Source organism: Peromyscus californicus, unplaced genomic scaffold, assembly GCF_007827085.1.
Source record: "Peromyscus californicus insignis strain IS unplaced genomic scaffold, ASM782708v3 Scaffold_9__1_contigs__length_137607984, whole genome shotgun sequence".
Classification (NCBI taxonomy): Eukaryota; Metazoa; Chordata; class Mammalia; order Rodentia; family Cricetidae; genus Peromyscus; species Peromyscus californicus.
Genome location: NW_026294617.1, coordinates 69,815,148 through 69,839,410, shown reverse-complemented (window position 1 = coordinate 69,839,410; position 24,263 = coordinate 69,815,148). Strand labels below are relative to the sequence as shown.

Below are 24,263 nucleotides of genomic sequence, written 5' to 3'. Positions count from 1 at the left end.
CGCAGCAACACGCGCCTCATTCGCTGGGCGCCGCGCGGCACTGTGGTCCTTGTAGTGTTGGCGGAGCCGGCTGGAATGGCGGTACGGGAGATTCTGTTTGTTCTGGGTTCGCTTCTCCCTGGTGTCGCCTGTTTGTTCATTGAGAACTAGGTGAGCAGGGAGACATAAAAAGGGGCAATACGCCGCTCTGTCTGGACTTTGGGTATTCCTCAAAACTGTGGGCTCACCATTAGGCTCTTTGAAACCCTCCGCATCCCTTGTTCACCATCCTGGACGGCCTTGAGAAGCTGGGTCCAGGGAATCGACTGATGGAGGGAAGTTGGAACTTGCCCTTGTCGCTGGACTCGCACCCCACTCTACACAGATGAATCCCTTTTCGTTTCCCCTCATGTTAGTGTGAAACTGCTGGACAGAGCTGTTCCTTTGAACAACATTCAAATGTTCTCGTCTCTTCCCTGCTCCTACAAATAAGAAAATGATCTCAAGACCAAGAGCACGGAAATTTTTTTGTTTGGTTGGTTTTTGAGACAGGTTTTTCTGTGTACCCCTTGGCCGTCCTGGAACTCATTTTATAGAACAGGCCGGTCTCGCACTCAGAGATCCGCTTGCTTCGGCTTCCCAAGAGCTGGAATTTAAAATCTCCGTGAAGAGGATGGAGATTTTTAAAGTGAAAGCAGTGTTGGAACTAGATTCATGTGGTTTTCAGCTACACGACTTTAGAACAACATCTGTTCTGGCATGGTGGCTCAAGCCTTTAGTCCCAGCAGAGGCAGATGGATCTCTGTGAGCTTGAGACCAGCCTCTACATAGCGAGTTCCAGGCCAGCCAGAATAACACGGTGACTGTCTCAAACAAAAAAAAAAAAAAGAAAGAAAGAAAAGAAAAAGAAAGGGGGAGAGAGAGAGAGAGAAAGCTCACAACTACTTGTAAGTCCAGTTGCAGAAGCTCTCACACCCTCTTTTGGACATCACAGGCACCAGGCATGCAAAGGATGCACAGCAACACACATATACACATACAATAATTTTTTTTAAATAAATTCTTCCGTGAAACGCGATTAAGATGTTAGTCCTCTTGGGAAGTCCTTGTCTTTTTGTTGTTCGATTTTAAGACAGGGTCTTGATATGAAGCTCTGGCTTCACTTCAACTTGTACCAGTCTTGCCTCTGCCTCCAGATTGCCATTTCCAGAGTACATGAGACCCTATCTCAAAAACTAGTAAATAAATAAAATAAAAAATAAATAAATAATCCCAGATTCGGTGTAGATCAAAATGTGCCATTAAGCCGGGTGGCGGCGGCGACGGCGGCGGCGGCGGCGGCGGCGCATGCCTTTAATCCCAGCACTCGGGAAGCAGAGACAGGCGGATCTTTGTGAGTTCCAGGCCAGCCTGGTCTACAGAGCGAGATCCAGGACAGGCACCAAAACTACACAGAGAAACCCTGTCTCGGAAAAAATATATATATATAAAATCACTAAAAAGGATATTTAGAGCCAGGCAGTAGTTGTGAGCTCGCTTCCTTTCTTTTCTTCTTCTTCTTCTTCTTCTTCTTCTTCTTCTTCTTCTTCTTCTTCTTCTTCTTCTTCTTCTTCTTCTTCTTCTTCTCTTCTCCTCCTCCTCCTCCTCCTCCTCCTCCTCCTCCTCCTCCTCCTCCTCCTCCTCTTCTTCTTCTTCTTTTGAGACAGAGTCTCTCATTTTGTTATTCTGGAGAGTGTGAGAGCTTCTGCAACTGGACTTACAAGTAGTTGTGAGCTTGCTTTAGTTTCAGCCCTTGGGAGGCAGAGGCAGATGGATTTCTGAGTTCAAGACCAGCCTGGTCTACAGAGCAAGTTCCAAGACAACCAGGGCTGTTACACAAAAAAAAAAAAAAAAAAAAAAATCCTGTCTCAGAAAGAAAGAAAGAAAGGAAGGAAGGAAGGAAGGAAGGAAGGAAGGAAGGAAGGAAAGAAAGAAAGAAAGAAAGAAAGAAAGAAAGAAAGAAAGAAAGAAAGAAAGAAAGAAAGAAAGAAAGAAAGAAGAAACTATCCAGGCAATAGCTTACAGTGCTTTGGAATCCAACCTGATTTTCTATATTACTCAGAAAAGTGTAACAATCCTTGTCTTCTATGTCTGTTCTTTCTTTCTTTCTTTCTTTCTTTCTTTCTTTTTTTTTTCAGAGCTGAGGACTGAACCCAGGGCCTTGCACTTGCTAGGCAAGCGCTCTACCACTGAGCTAAATCCCCAACCCTTGTCTGTTCTTTCTAAGCAGGATTTCCCTAACACTTTGGGTTTCTTACTCTCTCTAAAGCTCCTCTCCTCAATGTGAAAGCTTGTCTATTCAGGCTTAAATAGAGTTTTTTTTTTTTTTTTTTTTTCTCTTCCAGGAAGCTGCTGAGACTTATGGCATGCTTGCCCCAGGAAATATATTTTTTTTCTTTTTTAACTCTAATAAAATTGCCCTTGAGACTTAAAGGGAAAGCAGGCAAGCTAGAGTGTGCTGTCCTTTTCGTCCCCCACTCCACCCCGCTGCAGGGAACTGTAGAGCATTTGGCTATCACATTACAGTGCCCTATTGTTGATCCCCAGCCTCAAGGGGAAATTTGTGAGTTTTTGAGAAAGGCTTTTTTTTTTTCCCTAAGAATTTGTGTAATTCTAAACGTATTTTTAGAGCTGGGTGAGGTGGTGCATACCTTTATCCCCAGCATTCAGGAGGCAGAAGTAGGCAGATATATATAATGAGACCCTTGTTTTTAAAATATACATATATTTTTATGTTGTGTGCATTCATGAAAGTGTGTGAGTGCTTTTGTGCCATGGTGTGCTTGTGGAGGTCCAAGGACAATTTTCTAGAAGGTTCTTTTCACTTTTTTTGCTTTGCTTTTGACACAGGTATAGCCTTGGCTGTCCTGGAACTTGCTCTGTAGACCAGGATGGCCTGAAATACAGAGATCTGCCTGCCTCTGCCTTCCTAATGCTGGGATTAACAGCTCTTTGCCACCACTGCCTGGCTTCTTTTCACCTTTTTAAGGAAGATATTTTGCTGCTGCTGTGCTCTGTACCCCCACCCCACCCCACCCCTGCTAGCTGGCCTATGGGCTTCCTGGCAGTTCTCCTGTCTCCACCTCTCATCTCATTTAGGAGTGCTGTGATGACAGATGTAATACCACATCTGGCATTTTAGAACTTCTGGAGATTGAATTTATGTTGTCAGGCTTCTTAGCTAACACTCTGCCTTAAAAAAAAAAAAAAAGATTGCATCTCACTTCGTCTCACTGTGTAGTCCAAGTTAAGATACATAGCTGAGGTAGAGTATTTCCATGAATGTGAGGCAGGCTAGGCCATATAGAGAAACTTTGTCTCGAGGGGGCACAGGGGATGTATATGTATGTGAAAGAGGGTAAAATATGGATATAGATAGGGACAGTGTATGTAGCCTGAATTTCTTGGTTGTACTAACAATAGTTAGTAGCACCTTTATTTTTCAGGAGTTAAATGTTGTTTATGTCATAGTATTAGGAGGTACGAGGACCACTGCAAGTTCAAGGCCAGTCTGCCTGGTCTACATGGTGAGACCCAGTGTGGTGGTCTGAACGAGAATGGCCCCCTTAGGCTTATATATTTGGATGCTTGGTCCCTAGCTGTTTGATAAGGATTAGGCGGTGTGGCCTTGTTGGAGGAGGTGTGTCACTGGGGTTGACTTTGATGTTTCAAAGGCCCATACTATTTCCAGTTAACTCTCTCTCTGCCTTGTGCTTGCCTGTCATCACATAAGCTCTGAGCTACTCCTCCAGAGCCCTGCCTGCCTGCTGCCATGCGCCCAATCATGACAGTCATGGGCTCTGACCCTCTGGAACAATAAGCAAGCCCCCAATAAACCCCTCTTTACATTGCTTTGGCCATAGTGTGTTTTGTATGTCAAATGTGTTGCTGATTGGTCAATAAATAAATCACTGATTGGCCAGTGGCTAGGCAGGAAGTATAGGTGGGACAAGGAGGAGAATAAAGCTGGGAAGTGGAAGGCTGAGTCAGAGAGACACTGCCAGCCGCCATGATGAGAAACAGCATGTGAAGATGCCGGTAAGCCTCGAGCCATGTGGCAAGGTATAGATTAATAGAAATGGATTAATTTAAGCTGTAAGAACAGTTAGCAAGAAGCCTGCCACGGCCATACAGTTTGTAACCAATATAAGTCTCTGTGTTTACTTGGTTGGGTCTGAGCGGCCGTGGGACTGGCAGGTGAGAGAGATTTGTCCTGACTCTGGGCCAGGCAGGAAAACTCTACCTACAATAGTGCCCCTTCACAGCAATGGGAAAGTAGCAAAGTCACCAAGTTACAGGAAATCAAAAAGGTGACAGGTAAGACTGCTCATCAGGGAAGTCCTGGCCATGCAAGAGGGATGACCTGAGTCCAGGTCTTGGGACCGCTGGTGAGAGTTGTCCTCCACATTTACCATTTATGCATACAGCCACACACATAACACTATAATAAAAATAAAACTTTATTTATTTTTAGACAGGTCTCACTCTTGTAGTCCTGGCTGGCCTGGAACTCACAGAGATCCACCAGCCTGCTGAGTGCTGGGATTAAAGGCGTGAACCACCATGCCAGGCAAAAAAAAACAAAACTTAAAAAACAAAACCTAAGAAAAGTATTTTTCTTTTAAGAGTTTGTCTATTCCACTGCTTACACATGCCACCATAAAGCTGGTTAGTAACTATTGTCTGTCACAGAGCAGAAGCTCAGTAAACCCTTATAAACAAGTGAATCTCCCCTGAGTCTCTGCCTCCCTTCAAATTGTGAGAAAAGGTGTTTTTTGTCTTTCTATCAAAAGATGGCTAGTCCATGAATGGCCAATATTTCATAAATCTCCCTCATCTTTTAAAACTACTATAGCAAAGGAATCCAAATCTCTTTACTCACCTGGTAAAGCTTTGTTTACAAAAAGCCTTGCTGTCTGTGGCCAGGCAGTGGTGGCTCACACCTTTAATCCCAGCACTAGGGAGGCAGAGGCAGGAGGATCTCTGTAAGTTTGAGGCCAGTCTGGTCTACAAATCAAGTTCCAGGACAGCCAGAGCTGTTATACAGAGAAACTCTGTCTCTAAAAACCAAGGGGGGAAAAGGTCTCGCTCGACACTGCATTCCCGGTACTTGATGGCCTGCAGCTGCAGCTGACCCCCTCCCTCTTCTCTCATTTCCTTTTTGAGGAATCTTTTAAAACTATCTAATCTCAGGGTTGGGGATTTAGCTCAGTGGTAGAGCGCTTGCCTAGCAAGCACAAGGCTCTGGGTTTGGTCTTCAGCTCCGGGAAAAAAAACAAAAAAACCAAAAAACTATCCAATCTCAAGAGCATGAAACGGAGTACCCACCAGTGGGGTGAGGCCGAGTAGGTCACCACTTGCAGTAGAACAAAAACTATGTGAACGTCCAGTTTAGGTGTGGCACATTGTTTTTACAAAAAGAAATTGGCTTGCCAGATTACGTTTTTTGTTTTGTTTTCAAGAGAGTGTTTTTCTGTGTAGCCCTGGCTGTCCTGGAACTCTCTCTCTCTCTAGACCAGGCTGGCCTTGAACTCACAGAGATCCATCTACCTCTGCCTCCTAAATGCTGGGATTAAAGCTGGGCTACCACTGCCAAGCTTCTCCTTGCTGTTTTTATCGCCAGTTAAGGGGGTGGGGTGGGCAAAGAAGGGGAACCCAGCCAGATGCAGATGAACCAGCATCTTGGGATGACAAAAACTGGATTTGAGTGGAGAACAGTCTGACAGTAATAAAAGTAATGCCAATGGAACAGTCATGCAAAACAGTGGCCTTTAATACTAACAAAGACCATGTAGTGAGCAACCTCCAGAGTAGTGCTGAGCCGGCCTCTCAGGACCCTAAACCTGAACCAGTAACAGAGAACTCAACATATTTACATCAATGTCTGACCTTAAACCCAAGGACAGTCCAAGACCTGAGACCATTATTCTTCCTTTCCTCTTCTCAAACCTTTCACCTTTCACATCCTCGATTCCTTCCTCTCCTTTCCCTGCCCCTTTCTTTCTGTCCTTCCTCCTCATCCTCCTTATCACCAGCTCATCTACCCCTCTAGGTCCCACCAGTTTCTCTCCTGTGCAGCCCCTCAGCCCACCTCCCTCAGGTCTAGCCTCCAGGTTCAGGGTGAGGAGGAGGCAGCGTCCGTCCCTCAGCCCAGGGAGCACTTGTTGGTGTTCTTCTTGTCAGATGATTTCAGGTCAGTGCTTGAGGGCTTGCTGTTGTTCCCCTAGAGCCGGGAAGGCAGAAGGATCGGTGTGTGAAGGGCTGGCTGGAGTATGAGCCCATCCAGACAACCCCTCTACATGAGAAATCTTGGCTTTGTTCCTCCTCAAATGGCATTTTTTTTTTTTTGAGACAGGGTTTCTCTGTGTAGCCCTGGCTGTCCTCGATCTCACAGAGATCCACCTGCCACTGTATTGTGTAACTCTCGCTGTCCTGTAGAAAAGACTGACTTTCTTGAACTCAGAGATTCACCTGCTTTTTCATCCTGAGCGATTGGATTAAAGGTGGTTGTCCTGTGTCAACCGCCCCCTACACACACACACACACACACACAGTGTTTTTTCGTTTAGATAGAGTAGCTGAGGATGATCTTGAACTCCTGATCCTCCTGCTACCACCTCCCATTGCCGGGTTCTGGGCACACCACTCCAGTTCTTGCAGACACACACAGTGGTACCTAGCCAAGTAGAACCAACTCACCGGTCTCCGACCTCCTGACTTGAGCAAGATGTCACGGGCCAGGGAATTGAAAGCCTACAGAGGAAACTGGTTAGGACAGATTGGAGGAGAGGATAAATCTATTCGTATTTTTATCTCTTGGAGGGTGGATCTCACCTCATCCACATTCATACTGGATTTGGCACTCGTCTCAAAGAATCGGATTCCGTGCTCTCGAGCCAACTGTAGGGGGCGAGGAGGGAAGGAGAGAGCTGGATAAAGAGCAGAAGCAAAGCAGTGGGCAATCCCTCCTCACCCTGGTTCTCCCGGCCCTGAGGCAAAGGGTCCCGCCGCCCCTCACCTTATTGGCCTGCTCTTTCTGCACCTTCCGCTTAACCTCCATGTCACACTTGTTCCCCAGCAGGAGGCGCTCCACTCCGGCAGAGGCATTCTGAAGACAAGGGAAACAAGTCAAGGTTGGGTCTTTCACGGGGCTCACACCTGTGATTTCTGCCCTTGAAAGGAAGGACCACAGGGCGTTTGGGATACACAGTGAGTTCCACAACATCTGGGGCTACAGAGTGAGACCTTGTCTCCAGAAGAAGGAAAAAGAAGAAGGGGTCGGGGCTGGAGGGAAGGCTCAGCAATTAAGAGCATTGATTGTTCTTCCGAAGGACCTGAGTTCAATTCCCAGCACCTGCTCGGTGGCTCATGACCATCTGTCACTAAAGTCCCAGGGGGTCCAGCAAACTCTTCTGACTTCTGAGGGCACCTGGTTCACAGATATACATATGCGGGCAAAACACCCATACACATAGATTTAAATAAATAAATTAATTAAGGTTGACTCCTGCCCATTCTCACACCCCACCCTCCAGGAGCACCCCATCCCCTCATCTCTTTTGGAGATGTCTCACCTCTTTGATGCTTTTCATCCAGTTTTGAATATTCTCGAAGGATTTCTCATCGGTGATGTCATATACGAGGATGATGCCCTAAGGAATGGCGAATTTCACTTTGGACCATATTTCCATTAAGTTTCTATTGTCCTCTAAGTGATCCTCCAAGTCCCACCCATGGGTCTAAGCACAGGCCACATGGGGCTGGCTGCGACACACACCTTACCCTCCTTCTTTATCCCCTACCCCATGCTCATAACCTGCTGTACTCATGAAACTATGACATCAGTCCATGTCCAGACCCACATTTCATACCATGGCTCCACGGTAATAGGCAGTAGTTATTGTCTTGAATCGTTCCTGGCCAGCTGTGTCCCTGAAGCAGAAGTTTTTATAGAGTGAAACAGAAGTCTCCAAGAGGGAAAAAGCCCTTTCCTAAGAACTTAGCTTTTGTAACACTGGGGGTGGGGGGCTGAAAGGAAAGGAGCCAGGAAACAGTAAAGGGGAAAGGGACCAAGGACAGTTGGGCTGCTGCTGTTCAGCGGCCGCAGGGCCAGGAAACAGGATGTCTCTTGTTTACTCATAGATGCCAAGCACTGTCCTGAGTATCACTTTATGTGTGTGTGTGTGTGTCATCCTATCTAACCCTCACTGTGTCATTGTGAGGCATGTCTCACTGTCCCATTTTACAAATGAAATGAATGTAGGGAGGCTGGGGAACTAATGAAGGCCAAGCAGAACTTGAGCAGCAGGACCAGGGTTCAGACCCCATCTGCTGCTGTTTATCTGCCATAGCTCAATGTTTCAGCGGAAGCCTCACAGAGCCTCCACACCTGTAGTGAGTGTCTCCACTTCCTTGAGACAGTCAGGTCACACCTCTGTATGGGACCTCCTGCACTCTCTAAAAGGTTTTAAGTTATTATTATTATTATTATTATTATTATTATTATTATTATTATTTGAGACAGGGTCTCTCTACATAGCCCTGACTATTCTGGGACTCACTCTGTAGATCAGGCTGGCCTCAGACTCGCAAAGATCCACCTGCCTCTGCTTCCCAAGTGCTGGGATAAAGGTTGCTCTCTCTAAAATTTAGAGAGAGCAATAGACTGGGAGTCAAATTCGTAATTCTGCAACTTGTCTTTTAAGCACTTAGAACCTGTTTCTACATCATCGCTCAAAAGACATTTGTTTTCAAGTCCGGAGAAGGCTCTGGGTGAGGAAAAGACACAAACTGAAAGTGGGCCACCAGCAGAGGAGCCGAAGGACAGCTGAGTAAGCAAGATAGCTCAGTTAGGAGACGTACAAACCGAACAGAAGAAAAAGGGAAAGAAAGAAAGCAAAACAGAAAGACCAACATGCCTGCACACGCCTGGAATCCCAGGACATGGGAGATAGAAGCAGCAGGAGCAGGAGCTAACGGTCACTCATTCTCCGCTACATGGTGAGTTCCCGGCCAGCCTGGGCTACATGAGATTTTGTTTCAAAAACATAAAATAAAGTAAAATAAAACTGAAAAGAGAAGCCAGGTGGTGGTGGCACACTTTAATCGCAGCACTCAGGAGGCAGAGCCAGGCGGATCTCTGTGAGTTTGAGGCCAGCCTGGTCTACAGAGTGAGTTCCAGGACAGGCTCCAAAGCTACACAGAGAAACCCTGTCTCAAAATAAACAAACAAACAAAGAAGAAGAAGAAGAAGAACTGGAAAGAGAAAAAGGAAGGGAGGAGACATGAAGGGCAGGGGTGGGGTGCAGGGTAGGTTCACATGGCAGCCTGGACTGGCGAGCTGGGTACCTTACTTACCAGACTTGCAGTTTGATCCTCTTCCCCTCTATTTCCACAGTTCGGATCTTGAAATCAATTCCTGGGGTGAAAGGTGTGAAGCCAGGTGGGTGTGTGTATTTATTCGAAAAGTATGGTGGGAGAGAGCAGAGGCTCTGCCAGTATCTCTGCTGGGCAGGCGCTTGGGGTCGTGACCTTGCTGGATGTGTAAATGGAGAGGACTTTTCCAAAGCTTTATTCCTATCGTAAGCACGCTGTTTTTCCTTAGAATTTATGACGTTTGGAGGGAGGTGGTGAAACTCATTAGGGGCCTTAAAAGCATGCCAGCTGACAACTTTCACTTCCATCTCTATCTCACTTTCCCATTCTTCTCTCCCCCTCCCCCAACACACGGCGTACTACTGGTCCTCCAACCACCCCGCTAGCTAGCTAGCCCTTCAGGGTAAAGAGGAAATGGAAAGGCAGCTGATTCACGTCTATGTGAACTAACTGGTGGGTCAGGCGTGGAACTGATGGACTGGGGCTCCATAAGATTCCTCTAGGGAATCAGTTCATTGGCAGGAACGCTTTCTTTCCCCTTTATCTGCAGACTTGAGAGTCTCAGTCAAGACGAGATGAAGAAAGATGAGAGGGAGGAGAAAGGACGCTCTTTTTTTTTTTTTTTTTGGTATTTTTTGTTTGTTTGTTTGTTTGTTTTCGAGAGACAGGATATCTCTGTGTAGCCTCAGCTGTCCTGGAACTTGCTCTGTAGACCAGGCTGGCCTCGAAATCACAGAGGTCCACTTGCCTCTGCCTTCCCAGTGCTGGGATTAAAGGCGTGCGCCACCACTACCCGGCAAGGACACTCTTTTCCTGGAAATCTGGGCACATCTCCCAGGCCTCTTAGGGGCTCCAGAGAGAAGGATGAGTCAGGAAGCTTACTCAGAGACCCCAAAGTCCCGTCCTTTCCACCGTCCTCTCCCAGTACACTCAGCCACTCTGTGCAGTACCCTGTTGAGGGCAGAGGACTAGGAAGATGATTTGAAGGTGGAGGTGGATGCAGGGGAAGTCTGAAGCCCAGTGGATCAGAAAGAGGCCGACAGAACTGGGAAGCAGGGGAAAGGAGAAATTGTGAAGAATGAATCCAGAGATGTTAGGTGGATGCGGTGAGGAAGGAAGCCGGCAAAATGACAAGAGCCTATGTGGATTTCGGGAGACCAGGGAGCTAGTACCAAGAAAGGGAGGGGTGGCAGCACTGGGGTTACCTGGAGGCCTCAGAAAGGTTTGAAGTTTTGAGTGCTATTCAGGGACATTATGGGGGATGGGTCTGGGACAGGGGTCGAGAGATTGAAAGTTAGTGTCTTACTCTAAAGGGATCAAAAAGTAGGGTCCCTAAGTCCTTCAGGAGCTGGAGTTATGAGGGTGGGCGGGGGCAGGGGGTGGGTCCGGGGTCTGGGATACAGTCAGCGGGCTCACCGATGGTGGAGATGTAAGTGCTGTTGAAGTTGTCCTCTGCAAAGCGAATGATCAGACAGGTCTTGCCCACCCCCGAGTCCCCGATCAGCAGCAACTTGAAGAGGTGGTCGTAGGCTTTGGCCATGGCGGACACTGGGGGCGCCGGGGGAGGGGTCGGGAAGAGCCAACACTGGTAGGCGGGATCGGAGGGCTGGCAGGCAGAAACCGCCAGAGTCCCAGCCAGGAAGTTTTCCTCCCTCTCCGCCCAGGCCCGGGGAGAGAAGAGAGGCGGCCCCGCTCGTGGCTCCACCCCTCTTCGCCAGTGGAGAGGCCTGTCCAGCTTCTGCGGTCCTGGCGCTGCCTCCTCGCCAGCCTCGGCCGGCCAGTCTCCCTAGACCTTCCCACGGTCTTCGGCTAGCTGCCTTTCCTCCCTTTCGACCGACGTAGAAAGAGAGATTTTTAAAGAGATTAGAGGAAGCGGGAAAGAATTTGCCAATAAGGGTAGACATGGGGGTGGCACTGGAAATTGATTAAAAAAAAAAAAAAGCTGAAGGATCTAATTCAAAGGCTTTTTTGAGTTTGCGATAAAGGTCCCAGAACATTAGTGTCAGCGTGGTGCGCCCTAAGTCTACCTATCCCAAATTCCCTTTGAAAAGAAGCGGGTTGGGAGGTCAATATGCTGGGTCCACCTGCCCCCTGGTGGAGCACAGTGAAAAACTGAAATGATAAAAATAAGTCCCACCAACTACACTCAACACACACACACCCTATTCACATTCTGGAGACTAGCCTTGAACTCAGTAGCACAGCTGGGACTCCAACTCCTGGTAACCCTACGGCCTCAATCTCTCAAGTATGAAGACTACCGGCTACCATGCCCAGCTTTCCATCTTTTCATTCTTTTTTTTTGGTTTTTCAAAACAGGGTTTCTCTGTGTGTAGCCCTGGCTGTCCTGGGACTGGCTCTGTAGACCAGGCTGGCCTAGAATTCAGAGCTCCGCCTGGCTCTGCCTCCCAGGTGCTAGGATTAAAGGCGTGCGCCACCGCCGCCCGGCCCATCTTTATTTCTTTATTCACTTTATTTATAGTGTGAATTATTTGCCTGCATGTGTCTAAGTACTACGTTGAGTACAGTGCCTGCAGAGGGTAAAGAGAGCAATGATCCCCTGAAACTGGAGTTAGGGACCGTAAAGTGGGTGCTGGGAATTGAGTCCAGGTCTACTGCAAGAGCAGCCAGCTCTTAACCATTGGACCGTCTTTTGAGTCCTATAAAAGGGGAGGGTTTGAGGGTTACTTTTCTAACAGATGAGTACTGACTATGAGAAAGAGTTTTTGCTACTTTGTTTTTGCCATATTCTATGTTTACATTTGTCCTTTCTCAAACACAATGTATCGGTTACCTTGACAGAAACAATTTATGAGAGACAGGGCTTGTTTTGGCTCACAGTGGGTGCAGTCTATCAGGACAGCATAGCCCGGGGCATCTGGTCACTCTTCATCTCAAATCAGGAAGTGGAGAGGGATGAGTGCTGGTACTAAGCTCATTTTCACCTTTTGATTCAAGATGCTGAATGGTGCGGATCACTGTTAGATAGGCCTTGCCACCTCAGTTAACCCAGTCTAGACACTTCCTTCCAGACACGTCCAGAGATTGGGCTCCTAGGTGATTCTGGATCCTGCCAAACTGACAGTCCATATTGACTATCACACACAACTAACTAGTCGCGTTATTTTATTCATTTATTCATTTATTCCATTTAGATTTGTGTAGGCACACACATACCATGGTGAAAACGTAGAGGTCAGAGGACACGCTGCACGATGTCCCACCAATCTACCCAGAGCCATCTCATCAGCCCACTTTATTGAGGCAAGGTCTCTCTGTGTTGCCCAGGCCAGTCTCAAATTTGTGGAATCAAAAAAAAATTGTGGAATCATATGATCATCAGCCTCCTCAAAATCTTTACCTACAGTCATGTACATGTACCACTGTGGCTAGTTCAATATCCCACTCCCACCATTTTTAAAAATTATTTATTTTTATGTGCATATTTATTTTATTTTTGGTGTTTTGCCTGCATGTATGTCTGTGTGAGGGTGCAAAATCTTGGAGTCACAGATAATTGTTAGCTGACATGTGGGTGATGGGAATCAAACCTAGGTCCTCTGGAAGAGCAACCAGTGCTCTTAATCACTGAGTCCTCTCTCCAGCCCCTCCTTGATGTTGGTTATTTTTTTAACTCTTTAACTCTTTGTTCTTTGCTCTTTTGGGGGGGCCCACTACCCAGCTCCCAAATAAGTCACACACAGAGGTGTATTCTTAATTATAAATGCCAGGCCTTAGCTTGGCTTGTTTCTTGCCAGCTTTTCTTTAATTATCCTGTCTATCTTTTAAAGCCTCTGGGCTTTTATCTTTATCCTATATACCTTTCTTTACTTCTTACTCTTTTTGTGTCTTGCTGTGTAGCTGGGTGGCTGGCCCCTGGGGTCCTCCTCCTTCTCTCCTAGATCTTTCTTCTATTTATTCTCTCTGCCTGCCAGCCCCGCCTATCCTTTCTCCTGCCTTGCTATTGGCCAGTTCTTTATTAGACCACCAGGTGTTTTAGACAGGCAAAGTAACATAGCTTCACAGAGTTAAACAAATGCAACATAAAAGATGCAACACATCTTTGCATCATTAAACAAATGTGACACATCTTTTTTGTTGTTTTTGTTTTTGTTTTTCGAGACAGGGGTTCTCTGTGTAGCTTTGGATCCTGTCTTGGAACTCACTCTGTAGCCCAGGCTGGCCTTGAATGACATATCTTAAAATATTCTACAACATCTCCTATTTTTTTTTCTTAATGATGCTAGGGATTGGTCAAATCCAGAGCCTTGTACATGCTAGGCAAAGTATTTTACTACTGAGCTGTATTGTATTATGGGCTTCAATTCCCTTCTGCCCATTCTCTCACAGCTCATTACATTTCAGGTTGTAGCACAGACCTTGACCCTTTCCTGGTTTTCCTCACTGACCAATTCCGTCCTTTTAACCACTCTAAAGTCTAGGTATGGTGCCATAGACTTGCAATCCCAGCACACAGGAGACAGAAGCTAGATGATCACTGCAAGTCTGAGGTCAGGCTAGCCAGGACTACATGAGACCTTGTGATAGCTAATCTTTTTGTTTGATTGTTTTTCTGAGACAGGGTTTCTCTGTGTAGCTTTGGAGTCTGTTCTGAAACTCGCTCTGTAGACTAGGCTGGCCTCGAACTCACAGAGATTCGCCTGTCTCTGCCTCCCGAGTGCTGGGATTAAAGGTGTGCATCACCACCACCCGGTCAAGTGATGGCTAATCTTAGTTGCCAACTTGACACAGCTGGAATGAGGCAACCTTCACTGAGGAATTGCTTCCATCAGATTGGCCTGTGGTCTTATCAGTGGGGGCATTTTCTTTTCTTTTTCTATTTTTTAGATAGGGTCTTCCTATCTCTACACAGATTCATTTATCTTTACGTCTGTGGATATTTTGCTCTTGCATGCACACCATATGCATGCCAGGTGCCCTAGGGAGGCCAGAAGGTGGTTTTGGATCTTCTGAAACTGGAGTTCCCGACTGTTTTGAGCCTCCATGGTGGTTAGCCACCATGTAGGTGCTGGGAATCAAACTCCTGGTTCTCTGAAAGAGCAGCCAGTGCTCTCAACCTCAGAACCATCTCTCTTCAGCCCCAAGCATTTTCCTGGTTGCTAATTGAGGTCAGAGGGCCCAGCTCTGTGGGAGGTACCATCTCTGGACAAGTAGGGCTGCTGTATGAGAAAGAGAGCTGAATGTAGGCCCAGAGATCAGACAGTGGTCTTTCTTGGTTTCTGCTTCAACCTTCTGTTTTTACTCCCTCAACAATGGACTATAACCTATTAGCCAAATAAACCCATTTTTTCACCAAGTTTGTGATAAAAATGTTTATCACAGAACAGAAAGCAAACTAGAACAGGTGGAGGCGGGGTGGAGAGTGGTAGTGCATACCTTGAAACCCAGCGTATAAACTGACCACATGACTGACCCATGGTATAGTTAGGGGAAGGATTTTTATTTTTGTTTTTGAGACACGGTTTCTCTGTGTAGCCCTAGCTGTCTTGGAACTCATCTGTAGACCAGGCTGGCCTTGAACTCAGAGATCCACCTGTCTCTGCCTCCTGAGTGCCCGGCTAAGGGGAAGGTTTTTATTGTGAGAGAGGAGAGCCAGGGGTATCTGGAAGAGTCAGAGCAGAGAAAGACATAGACTGAACATGGCCAGGGCTGTCTTTGAGAAAGGGGAGAATAGCAGGAGACAGAGACTAGAGAAAATATAGTAAGAGAAGCAGGAGCAACACATCGGGAGAACAGAGTGAGAACAGCCAGGTTAGGAGGATGAGCAGCTGGGTGAGGGGAGTCCACGGGCTGGAGAGCTTAGGATAGAGGAGGTGAGAAGGGCTGGGATGCTAGCATGGACTCTGAAATGTGTAACAGGTCCTTGTGATACTGAGGGAGCCTGGAGGCCAGCAGGAGCTGACATACTGATAAGACACGACAGGTAGCCATAAGTCCCTTCTGCCACAGGTAAGGGAAATGACTCCTTTTGGTAGATGGGAACCAGTTTCACAAGTTCCTGAGGAATGCTGGTTTTTATCAAACCACCGGAAATCCTCCTATAATCCAGGTTGAGCTCATTTCTGGATATTTGGTCTGCCTTTTGGAGGTTGGGGAATTGGAGTATCTTTTGGACCTGACAGCCAGCACTCCAGAGGCAAGAGGCAGAAGAATCCCTGTGGGTTCAAGGCCAGCCTGGCCTACATAACAAGTTCCGGGCCAGCCAGAGATACATAGAGAGAGCCTATCTCAAATAAATAAGAATAAGTAACAGCACTGGACCTGTCAACATCCAGTCATAGATGGAGGTCAGGTAAGCCCAGAGAGAAGGGCCAGCCCCTTGACAGATAGGTATTGGCAGCTGATGGCTCCTGGGGAGAAAAAGTATCATTGTCTTTAGTGGTGCAGCCACTGATGAGTTACCTGAGCCCAGTGGACAATCGTGCCCCTGGTGGCAGCCTTGGTGAAACTTGATCACAAAACAAGACCAAGACATGACAGTTGGACGGGAGCTAGTTGTGAGGACATCTTTCTGGAAAGAAGGTGGTGTAGTGTAACCAGAATGTATTATGGACAGATATGAGCATAGATTTTAAAAAGAGAAGCTGGTGCTGGGCGTCTCTGATTCCAGCACTCAGGAGGCAGAGACTGGTGGATCTCTGTGAGTTTGAGGCCAGCCTGGTCTACATAGTGAGTTTCAGGATAGTCAGGGCTCTGTATAAAGATCCTGTCTCAATCCCTACCCCACCCGCCAAAAATGAGAGAGCTAGGGAGAGAGGGAGAGGGAGAAGGAGTTAGAGTGAGAAGCTGGTAACATGACTCAGTGAGTGGGATAAGGGGGCTTGCCACCAAGCCTAATGACCTAAGTTCAATACCCAGGACTTACATGGTGGAGGAGTGAACTCACTCCCGAAAGTTATCTTCTTAGGGCTCCCCCTTTCTCTCTCTCTCACACACACAAATTAAAATATCATAAAAAGTTAAAAATAAATAAGTAAATAAATAAATCACTCTTTACTTTTCATGGATGGTTCTGATAAAGCTCATGAATTCTATTTTTCTCATGTGTCTGGGCTTTTAATTCCAAGCAATGTGTTCTCTTTGCTCACTTCTCTGGTACTTTAGCTGGTATATTTCACTGTGACTTCATCTCATCACATCCTCTCCTTAGCTCTCAAGGTTTCAGCAAGGATGGCTTTTACCCCTTCAGTTGTGCTGGGCTCTTCCTGGACTTAGTTTATTTTATTAATTTTTTTATTTTCTTATTTTTGTTCAATGCTGGGGCTCTAACCCATGGCCTCACACGCTAGGGCAGACTTCTACCCACTAAGCTACATTCCTGGCGTCTGAAGATGTCTACTCTTTGTTTGTTTTGTTTTTTTGTTTTTCAAGACAGGATTTCTCTGTGTAGCTTTGCGCCTTTCCTGGAGCTCCCTCTGTAGACCAGGCTGGCCTTGAACTCACAGAGATCCTCCTGGCTCTGCCTCCCAAGTGCTGGGATTAAAGGCGTGCGCTACCACTGCCCGGCTTGAAGATGAGGAGCAGGAAGGACAGATGATGAGCAGAGTATCCTCCTCCTGGACCTGAGCAAAGGTTTGGGGTGTCTACTTGTTGGGGCTGGAGAGAGAGCTGAGACTGCTCCTGCAGAGGACCTGAGTTTGGCTCCCAGCACCCTTGTTGGGAATTTACGACCAGCTGTAACTCGGCTCCAGGGAAATCAGATGCTTCTGGCCCCTTCCAACAGCTACACGCATGTGCCCCACATGGGCATATACACATAATTTTTTTTAATGTGACAAAAATAAGATCTTTACAGTCTACTTGCTGATTTAATGGAGGAACAAATGTGACCAAATGGCTTTGTGACTCCTGATGGAAAAGGATGAAGCGAGGTCCCTGAATTCCCATTGGGAGTGTGTTGAAAAGGTTGAACAACCAATTCTCCAAAGGAAAGCTCTGTGCTTGTAGTTCTTGTCAATCTCTGGGATGTGCACAGTCTCATGATGGCTGATACTGAAGTAGTATCACTGAGTATGAGTTTGGCAAAAAAAATAGTCTTGGGAATCAGTGAGAACTGGTTTCGGCGTATTATTCCCAGAACAGAGTAATTTTGGGGGAAATGATATTTAGGCTGAAATCTGAAGGACAATGTGCAAACATCTAATAGAGAAGAATTCTTGGCTGAAGAAATATGTTACAAATGCAAAACAGAATACTAAGGGCTAATGATGGAGCTCAGTGTAGAACAGAGGTTCTCAACCTGTGGGTCACAACCCCATTGGGGAGTGGAATGACCCTTTCACAGGGGTTGCCTTAGACCATTGGAAAACACAGATATTTACATTACAATTCATAACAGGGGCTGGAGAGATGGCTCAGCTATTAAAGGCTAGGCTCACAACCAATTCATAACAGTAGCAAAATTACAATTATGACGTAGCAATGAAATAATTTCATGGCTGGGGGTCACCACAACATGAGGAACTGTATTCAAGGGTTGAAACATTAGGAGTGTTGAGACCACTGGCTTAGAATGTTGCCTACAAAGGACAAAGCCCTGGTTTAGATTCCTAAGACTGCACCCTCCGCAGATCACACACACTACATATCACAACATGCTTGCAACCTGAGCACTTTCAGGGTGGAGGCGGGAAGATTGGGAGGTCAGCCTTTTTTTTTTTTTTTTCACCCATTTGTTTTTCAAGACAGGTTTTCTCTGTGTAGATCTGACTGTCCTGTAACTTTCTCTGTAGAGAAAGCTGGCCTCAAACTCAGAGATCGCTCGCCTTTGCCTCCCTAGTGCTGGGATTAAATGTGTGGCCACCACCACCTGGTGGAGATACTGTTTTAAAAACAAACAAAAAAGTCTATTAGTGGTGGCAAATGCCTTTCAATCCCAAAAGACGCAGGCACAACTCAACTCTGTAAGTTCAAGGCCCACCTGTTCTACGGAGTGAGTTTCAGGACAGCCAGGGCTACACAGAGAAACCCTGTCTCAAAAAAAAAAAAATCCTACTTTGCTCACACGATAGTTCACAAATTGCAGATACACTACAAATATTGTAGGGAATTATTTCAGTATTAGGTGTATAAGAAAGGAATAAATTTCATTTTTAGACCTATAACCTATTTCCCAAGATATCTTCGATATATATTACAAATATGCTAAAACCCAAAATCATTCTGCTCAACCAGTACATACACATATGAAGAGAGACACGTTCATTTAAGCTTGGACAATTCTTTTTTTTTTTTTTTTTTTCAAGACAGAGGTTTTTTTTGTTTTTTGTTTTTTGAGACAGGGTTTTTCTGTGTAGTTTTGGTGCCTGTCCTGGAGCTCCAGCTATAGACCAGGCTGGCCTTGAACTCACAGAGATCCACCTGGCTCTGCCTCCCGAGTAAAGGCTGCACAGCCGCCGCCGCCGCCGCCGCCACCGCCACCGCCACCATCACCGGGCTAAGACAGGGTTTCTCTGTGTAGCCTTGGTTATCCTAGAACTAGCTCTGTAGACCAGGCTGGCCTCGAACTCACAGACATCTGCCTGTCTCTGGTTCCTGAGTGCTGGGATTAAAGACGTGTGCCACCACGACCTGGCCTAAGCTTAGGCAATTTATTTATTTATTTTGAGACACTAGAATTCACAGTCCACCTGTCTTTGCCTCCCCAGTGCTGGGATTAAAGGTGCCACCATGCCTGGCTTGGACAATTTAACTTCTCTAAGCAACACACGAATCTGTACAAAGTGGTAATAGTAACAGTAGCTTCAGAGTTAATTAGCATACTTGTTTTATTTTGATTTGGTTTTTAGAGGCATAATCTCTCTATGTAGTTCTGGCTGTCCTGGAACTCACAGTGCCCTCCAGATTCGGAGAGTGCAGTGATAAAAGGCGTGACCAATCACGTGTGGCCTTAATTAGCATGTTAAAAACGCACGCGTCAAGAGCTATATGAATATTAGATTTTATTCTTCTTCAAAGGGAAGGATTGGAAAAATACAAAATGAGGTTCTATCCTTAGCACTGGAAAACAGCAACAACAAAATAATAATGGTAAACAATAGGGTTAGTTGCAGTGGAGCAAATATGAACGGGACTTTTTTTTTCCCCTCCTGTAGTCCACACTTGACCTCAAATTTGATTGCTGTGGATCCCAGGATGATTTTGAATTTCTTATCCTCTCGTCTTCGAAGTTCTGCGACTACAGCCTTGAGCCACTGACACCACCACTACGCCCTGCCCTGCCCTGCCCTGCCCCTGCCGGTTTACAAAATGCTGGGGATTAAATCCAGGGCTTTGTGCATGCCAAGGAAGCAGTCTACTAACGTAGTACATCCCCAACTCCAAGAAAATATTTTATTTAAGATGTATTATATCTAGAATTGCTTGTTAATCCGGGTAAATTAAACCAATTGCAAAATCGTAAAGATTATCAGTAAACGAAAAAGTCCTGGATAAAGCTCCTCGCCGGTGTCCACCTCTGTCGTTCCCATTACACTCCAGCTGTCAAAGTATAGCAGGAAAATTTTAAACTGTCCATTTTTCTTTTGACAGCGGCAGAACTCTGAACTCAAAATAGAAGCTAACTCTCTCACCATGGTTATGCACCCGTGACAAGAGGAGCCTTTACGGACCTTCTGAAAATGGCGGTCCACGGCTCATTCGAACGGCAAGCAAGACCTTCCCAAGATGGCAGAATAACACGCTCTCGTCACTTCCTGTACCATACCGGATATAAGGAACAGGATTTCCGCTTTCGCTCCTTTCCGGCGGTGACGACCTCCCTACGAGAACATGCCTGTGAGTTCCTTGGTCCAGGTTTCGGCAGAGAACTCGCTCTTGTGTCTGCACTCTCCTCTCGCGCTAATTGCAGATCGTAGAGGGTCCACATTTACGCCCCGCTTATCTCAGGACCGTAATTCCAGGACCGCGGCGGCCCACGGGCCGCCCGCGTAGATGGGAGCCGAGAGGAGATAAGATGGCGGCCCAGCTACGCAGAAACCAGGGGCGGCGAGGGGCGAGTTCTCTTCGGTGTGTGACAGTGGGGACTGTTTTCCGTTATCGCCTTTCACCGTTAGCTTCTAAATCTCTGCATTTCTGCCCCTCGTAGCTCGCAAAGGATCTCCTTCATCCCTCTCCAGAAGAGGAAAAGAGGAAACACAAGAAAAAGCGCCTGGTGCAGAGCCCCAATTCCTACTTTATGGACGTGAAATGCCCAGGTGAGGAAGTGGTTTGCCGGAGCGGGGAAAAATTAGTACTTGTAACTTGATATTTTCTCAGAATTCGAAAGTAAGACACGGAACTATGTCCTAGAATGATTGATTGAATTAGTGAGAGGGATGGTACAGTTTTTGTTAGGATGCGGTAAGGGGATGGTAACTTGGAGCAAAGTGAAAGAAGTTAACGTTTTGTTGTTGTCTTTTTCAGGATGCTATAAGATCACCACGGTCTTTAGCCATGCACAAACGGTAGTCTTGTGTGTTGGCTGCTCCACTGTCCTTTGTCAGCCCACAGGCGGAAAAGCAAGGCTGACAGAAGGTAAGTGGTCTTAATGTTGGGCTTTTGGCCTTTGGATCCTGTGGTGACAGATCGTGTAGAATGCAAACCTCCAGGCTAGTAAAGCAAGCTGTATTCTTGTTAGAGTAGATACTGTTGCTTAAAGCTGGGGTGGGCTGGTTTGTTAAAAGGGTTCCATTTGGCTCCAGGTGATAGGACTTGGTGGAAGGGATGTGTATAGTTGGGAAGTAGCTAATGGGATTGAGAACAGATTTAGGAGCAGGGTCAGTGGCAGGCTGTGCAGGCTGATTAAGCAATACTTTGGACCTTTTTCTTCCAGGATGCTCCTTCAGGAGGAAGCAGCACTGAAAAGCACCTGATTCAAGATGAGTGGGAACCATCCCAATAAACACATTTTGGATATATAGTGTTTGTCTTGTTTAACTGGTAGGAAGTTGATGCCTCAAGTATCTCAGGGCAACCAGAAGAGTGGTCCTTTTGGGTCAAGTAAGTGGCCAAATACCCAAGAGTTCATTTTGGGCATTTGTATCTAGGTTCATTGGGCAAATCTTAGACTATGGTTTAAAGCTGGTGATACTGTATAATTAGTTGGGCTTTGTATTCTAATGTCTTTCTGGTATTCATATTCACTATTTTAGGGAAACACTAGTTTTTAACAGGAAGCATTGTGTCATACAAAGGTGTGGGACTGTTATCATTCAGGGAGTGTTGGTACACACTACTTTAATCCCAGCACTTGGAAGAAGCAGAAGCAGGTAAATTCAGAGCATCCAGGATTACTGTTCTTGTGTGTGTTGGGTGTTTAGACAGAGTCTTACATACTTAGTCCATGTAGCAGGGGATACCTCCCAAGTGATGGCATTGTAGGTGTGCACCACCATATCAATTTATATGGTGCTAGGAACAGAAACTTAACCTTTACAACATAAGACTTTGAATAAACCACGTAAGATCCTTTATTTACATTTCATAGAAAACTTGTTATGGAGGCTTACTGTAGAGTGTGCCACTGGGCTTCTGCAGGATGAGGTATCTCCTCCACTCCTCCACAGTGAAAGTGGATGTACCCACATTAGTGCTTTATACTCCACAACCAGTGTTGCAGCCGACTCTGCACTAGTGGTGGCTGTGGGCTCAGGAAGTGAGGGGGAGAACATGTGGCTGTATAAGAGGCTGGAAGAGAATGGAGTTAAGGAAAGCAAGTAAGTGAAGCACATATATCTGAACTTCCGAAAGATAAGGGCAGTGGTTCTTTACCTGGCTGAGGTGTTCCTATAGTTGGTACATAAACAACTGGAATAGTCTGTATCTTGTTGAGGAAGGCATTGTATGCTGGAAAAAGGAAATGCCACAAAAAAGGTTTATGTGATTTTGATTGCAGGAAGGCCTTGAAGATTAAAGTCCATTCAAAAATGAGATTTAAGGGCCGGCGAGCTGATTGAGCCAGCAGAGACATTTGACAAGCTTGTCTTAAGTCCCCAGAGCCTCCACTGTTGTCTCTGACTTCTACACTTGAGTCAGGGCATGTTTGTGCTCCCTTCCTAACCGAAGCAAATAATTGTAAGAAATAAATAAAATGAGATTTAAGTATTAGTATACAAGTCAATGTTTCCAGTTAGTTTTCCTTCAAAAAACACCTCCCTAACAAGTACAACACAAGTATAGCATATTTGTAGCATATGCTGTAGGTATTAGAAGTAACCTAGAAATGATTTAAGCTATATGAGCAGATGTCTAGAAGTGAGAATGCTCTTGAGTGCTTTAAGTTTTGATAATTGTGGGTCCTGGAATCGCCTCTCTCCAGTTGACTATAATGGCGAGGTACAGAGATACATCTTAGAGATACTTTTCTTTCCACTTTGGGCTAAAAGTACATGTGTAGGCAGTAGTGATCTCTCTTGGTTTGGTTTTTTGAGACTGGTTTCTCTATGAAACACAACCCTGGCTGTCATGGAACTTGCTTCATAGACCAGGTTGCCTGCCTGTCTCCCAAGTGCTGAGATTAAATGTGTGGGCCACCATGCCTGGCAAGTTGACCTTTAATCTTCTAGGCTCACTCATTGTCAACTACGTTTCATCCTTGGTTTGTGAGAGTCAAAAGTCTACCATGCAGACTCCTTACCTAGGAAGATGAAAGCAGTTGATGCCAGCACTGTGAAGAGGGTAAACAGGAGGATCTGGTAAGAACCAACAAGATTCCTGAAGACACCTGGACCTTCACAGTGATCTGCATTGCCATAACGGGACGGAATCGTTACATTAATCCAGAGTAGATGGTGGCTTTAATCACAGTGCAGAAGCAGCATTATGTCCAGTTCTATGGGGTGCTAGGCATTGAATTCAGGGCTTCATGCACACTATGCATGTACCACCTGAGTTAGACCTTTAGCCAGAGCTTGAACTCAGCTGCTTGCCTCTTTCCTGAGTACTGGCATTAAAAGAAAATGCCACCATGCTTGGCCCCTTGTTTGTAAGCATATTTGGTTCTTACATTGTTTCAGAGGCCCACAGTTCCCTCTTAGTATAATCTTACTCCTGCATGCTATTTCTATCCTGGGCTGTTGAAGGTACTGTGAGGTGGGAAGATAGCTGAGGTAAAGTGTTTGGTCAAGCATGGGGAACAGGGTTTCTCTGCCTGCTTCTGCTTCAAGGCGTGTGCTACCACCACCCAGCTAAGACCTGAGTTTTGTATGCACACAGGCCTATGTGGGTTTTGCTACAGTCCAGTTGTATACCTACTTGTGATCCTCTTGTTGGGGAGGCAGAGGCAAGCTGCCTGGCCAGCTACCCTAGCCTACTCACCTCTAGGCCAGTGAGAACAGGTTGATGGTTCCTGGGGAATTGCACCAAAGGTGACTGCTTCAGTTTGCATGCATATACCCACTTAGTGTATACACCCTCACTTGAACAACAAAACCCACTACAGTTACCTCTGGTCACATACTGCTGTTTATGTAAATATTGCCCAGATCAGGGTCCAAATAAAATTGGGGCACAATATTACTTGGAGCATTTGCCTGTGCCCATGTGTTCTGACTATACATTGTGGCCTAACACTTGAGTTTGGCAGGGTGTCTGTGTCGTGTGTCCCTGTCCCCGTGTCCGTCCGTCCGTCCCCCGTCCGTCCCCGTTCCCCCCCCCCCCCCCCGCCCTTCTTCGTTTCTCTGTAGACAAGGCTGCCCTGGAACACAAGAGATGGCCTGCCTCTCCTTCACAAGTGCTGGGAAGGGATGGTGGTGCATGAGATGGGGAGATGAAATCGCTACATATGGAGTTCAAGGCCATCCTGGTCTACCTAATACTGAAAAAAGATGACTGGGTGTAGACTAGGGAGCTAGAGGCAGTAAGTTCCAGGC

General features: G+C 46.2%; 3 protein-coding genes across 5 annotated transcripts in view; 1 reads left to right on the top strand and 2 right to left on the bottom strand.

Moving 5' to 3' along the window:
- Positions 1–5,773: 5,773 nt before the first annotated feature.
- On the bottom strand, positions 5,774–11,318 carry Rab13 (RAB13, member RAS oncogene family). Of its 2 annotated transcripts, XM_052731541.1 has the most exons (8): positions 10,810–11,052; positions 9,376–9,436; positions 7,890–7,950; positions 7,593–7,670; positions 7,037–7,126; positions 6,853–6,918; positions 6,718–6,771; positions 5,774–6,241 (listed from the first exon to the last, which is right to left on the bottom strand). In XM_052731541.1, exons 1-8 carry the CDS (start codon positions 10,931–10,933, stop codon positions 6,164–6,166), a joined length of 612 nt encoding a protein of 203 aa, XP_052587501.1. In that variant the 5' UTR covers positions 10,934–11,052; the 3' UTR covers positions 5,774–6,163. The 2 variants fall into 2 exon arrangements, with proteins under 2 accessions (XP_052587501.1, XP_052587500.1); XM_052731540.1 differs by lacking the exon at positions 9,376–9,436 and having other exon boundaries at positions 10,810–11,318.
- An 8,739-nt stretch (positions 11,319–20,057) lies between these two features.
- Positions 20,058–21,313, top strand: Rps27 (ribosomal protein S27). Of its 2 annotated transcripts, none has more exons than XM_052731360.1 (4): positions 20,058–20,190; positions 20,501–20,609; positions 20,818–20,928; positions 21,227–21,313. In XM_052731360.1, the coding sequence occupies exons 1-4, from the start codon at positions 20,185–20,187 to the stop codon at positions 21,253–21,255; spliced, it is 255 nt and encodes an 84-aa protein (XP_052587320.1). In that variant the 5' UTR covers positions 20,058–20,184; the 3' UTR covers positions 21,256–21,313. The 2 variants fall into 2 exon arrangements, with proteins under 2 accessions (XP_052587320.1, XP_052587321.1); XM_052731361.1 differs by lacking the exon at positions 20,058–20,190 and adding an exon at positions 20,205–20,421.
- Positions 21,314–21,845: 532 nt separating this feature from the next.
- Nup210l (nucleoporin 210 like) overlaps positions 21,846–24,263 on the bottom strand; it is a 102,694-nt gene continuing 100,276 nt past the window's right edge. Inside the window, exons 38-40 of the mRNA XM_052731362.1 lie at positions 23,030–23,134; positions 22,165–22,239; positions 21,846–22,080 (exon numbers count right to left, since the gene is read on the bottom strand). Coding sequence (XP_052587322.1) covers positions 21,980–22,080; positions 22,165–22,239; positions 23,030–23,134 — 281 coding nt within the window. The 3' untranslated portion in view covers positions 21,846–21,979. The remainder of the gene's footprint in view (positions 22,081–22,164; positions 22,240–23,029; positions 23,135–24,263) is intronic.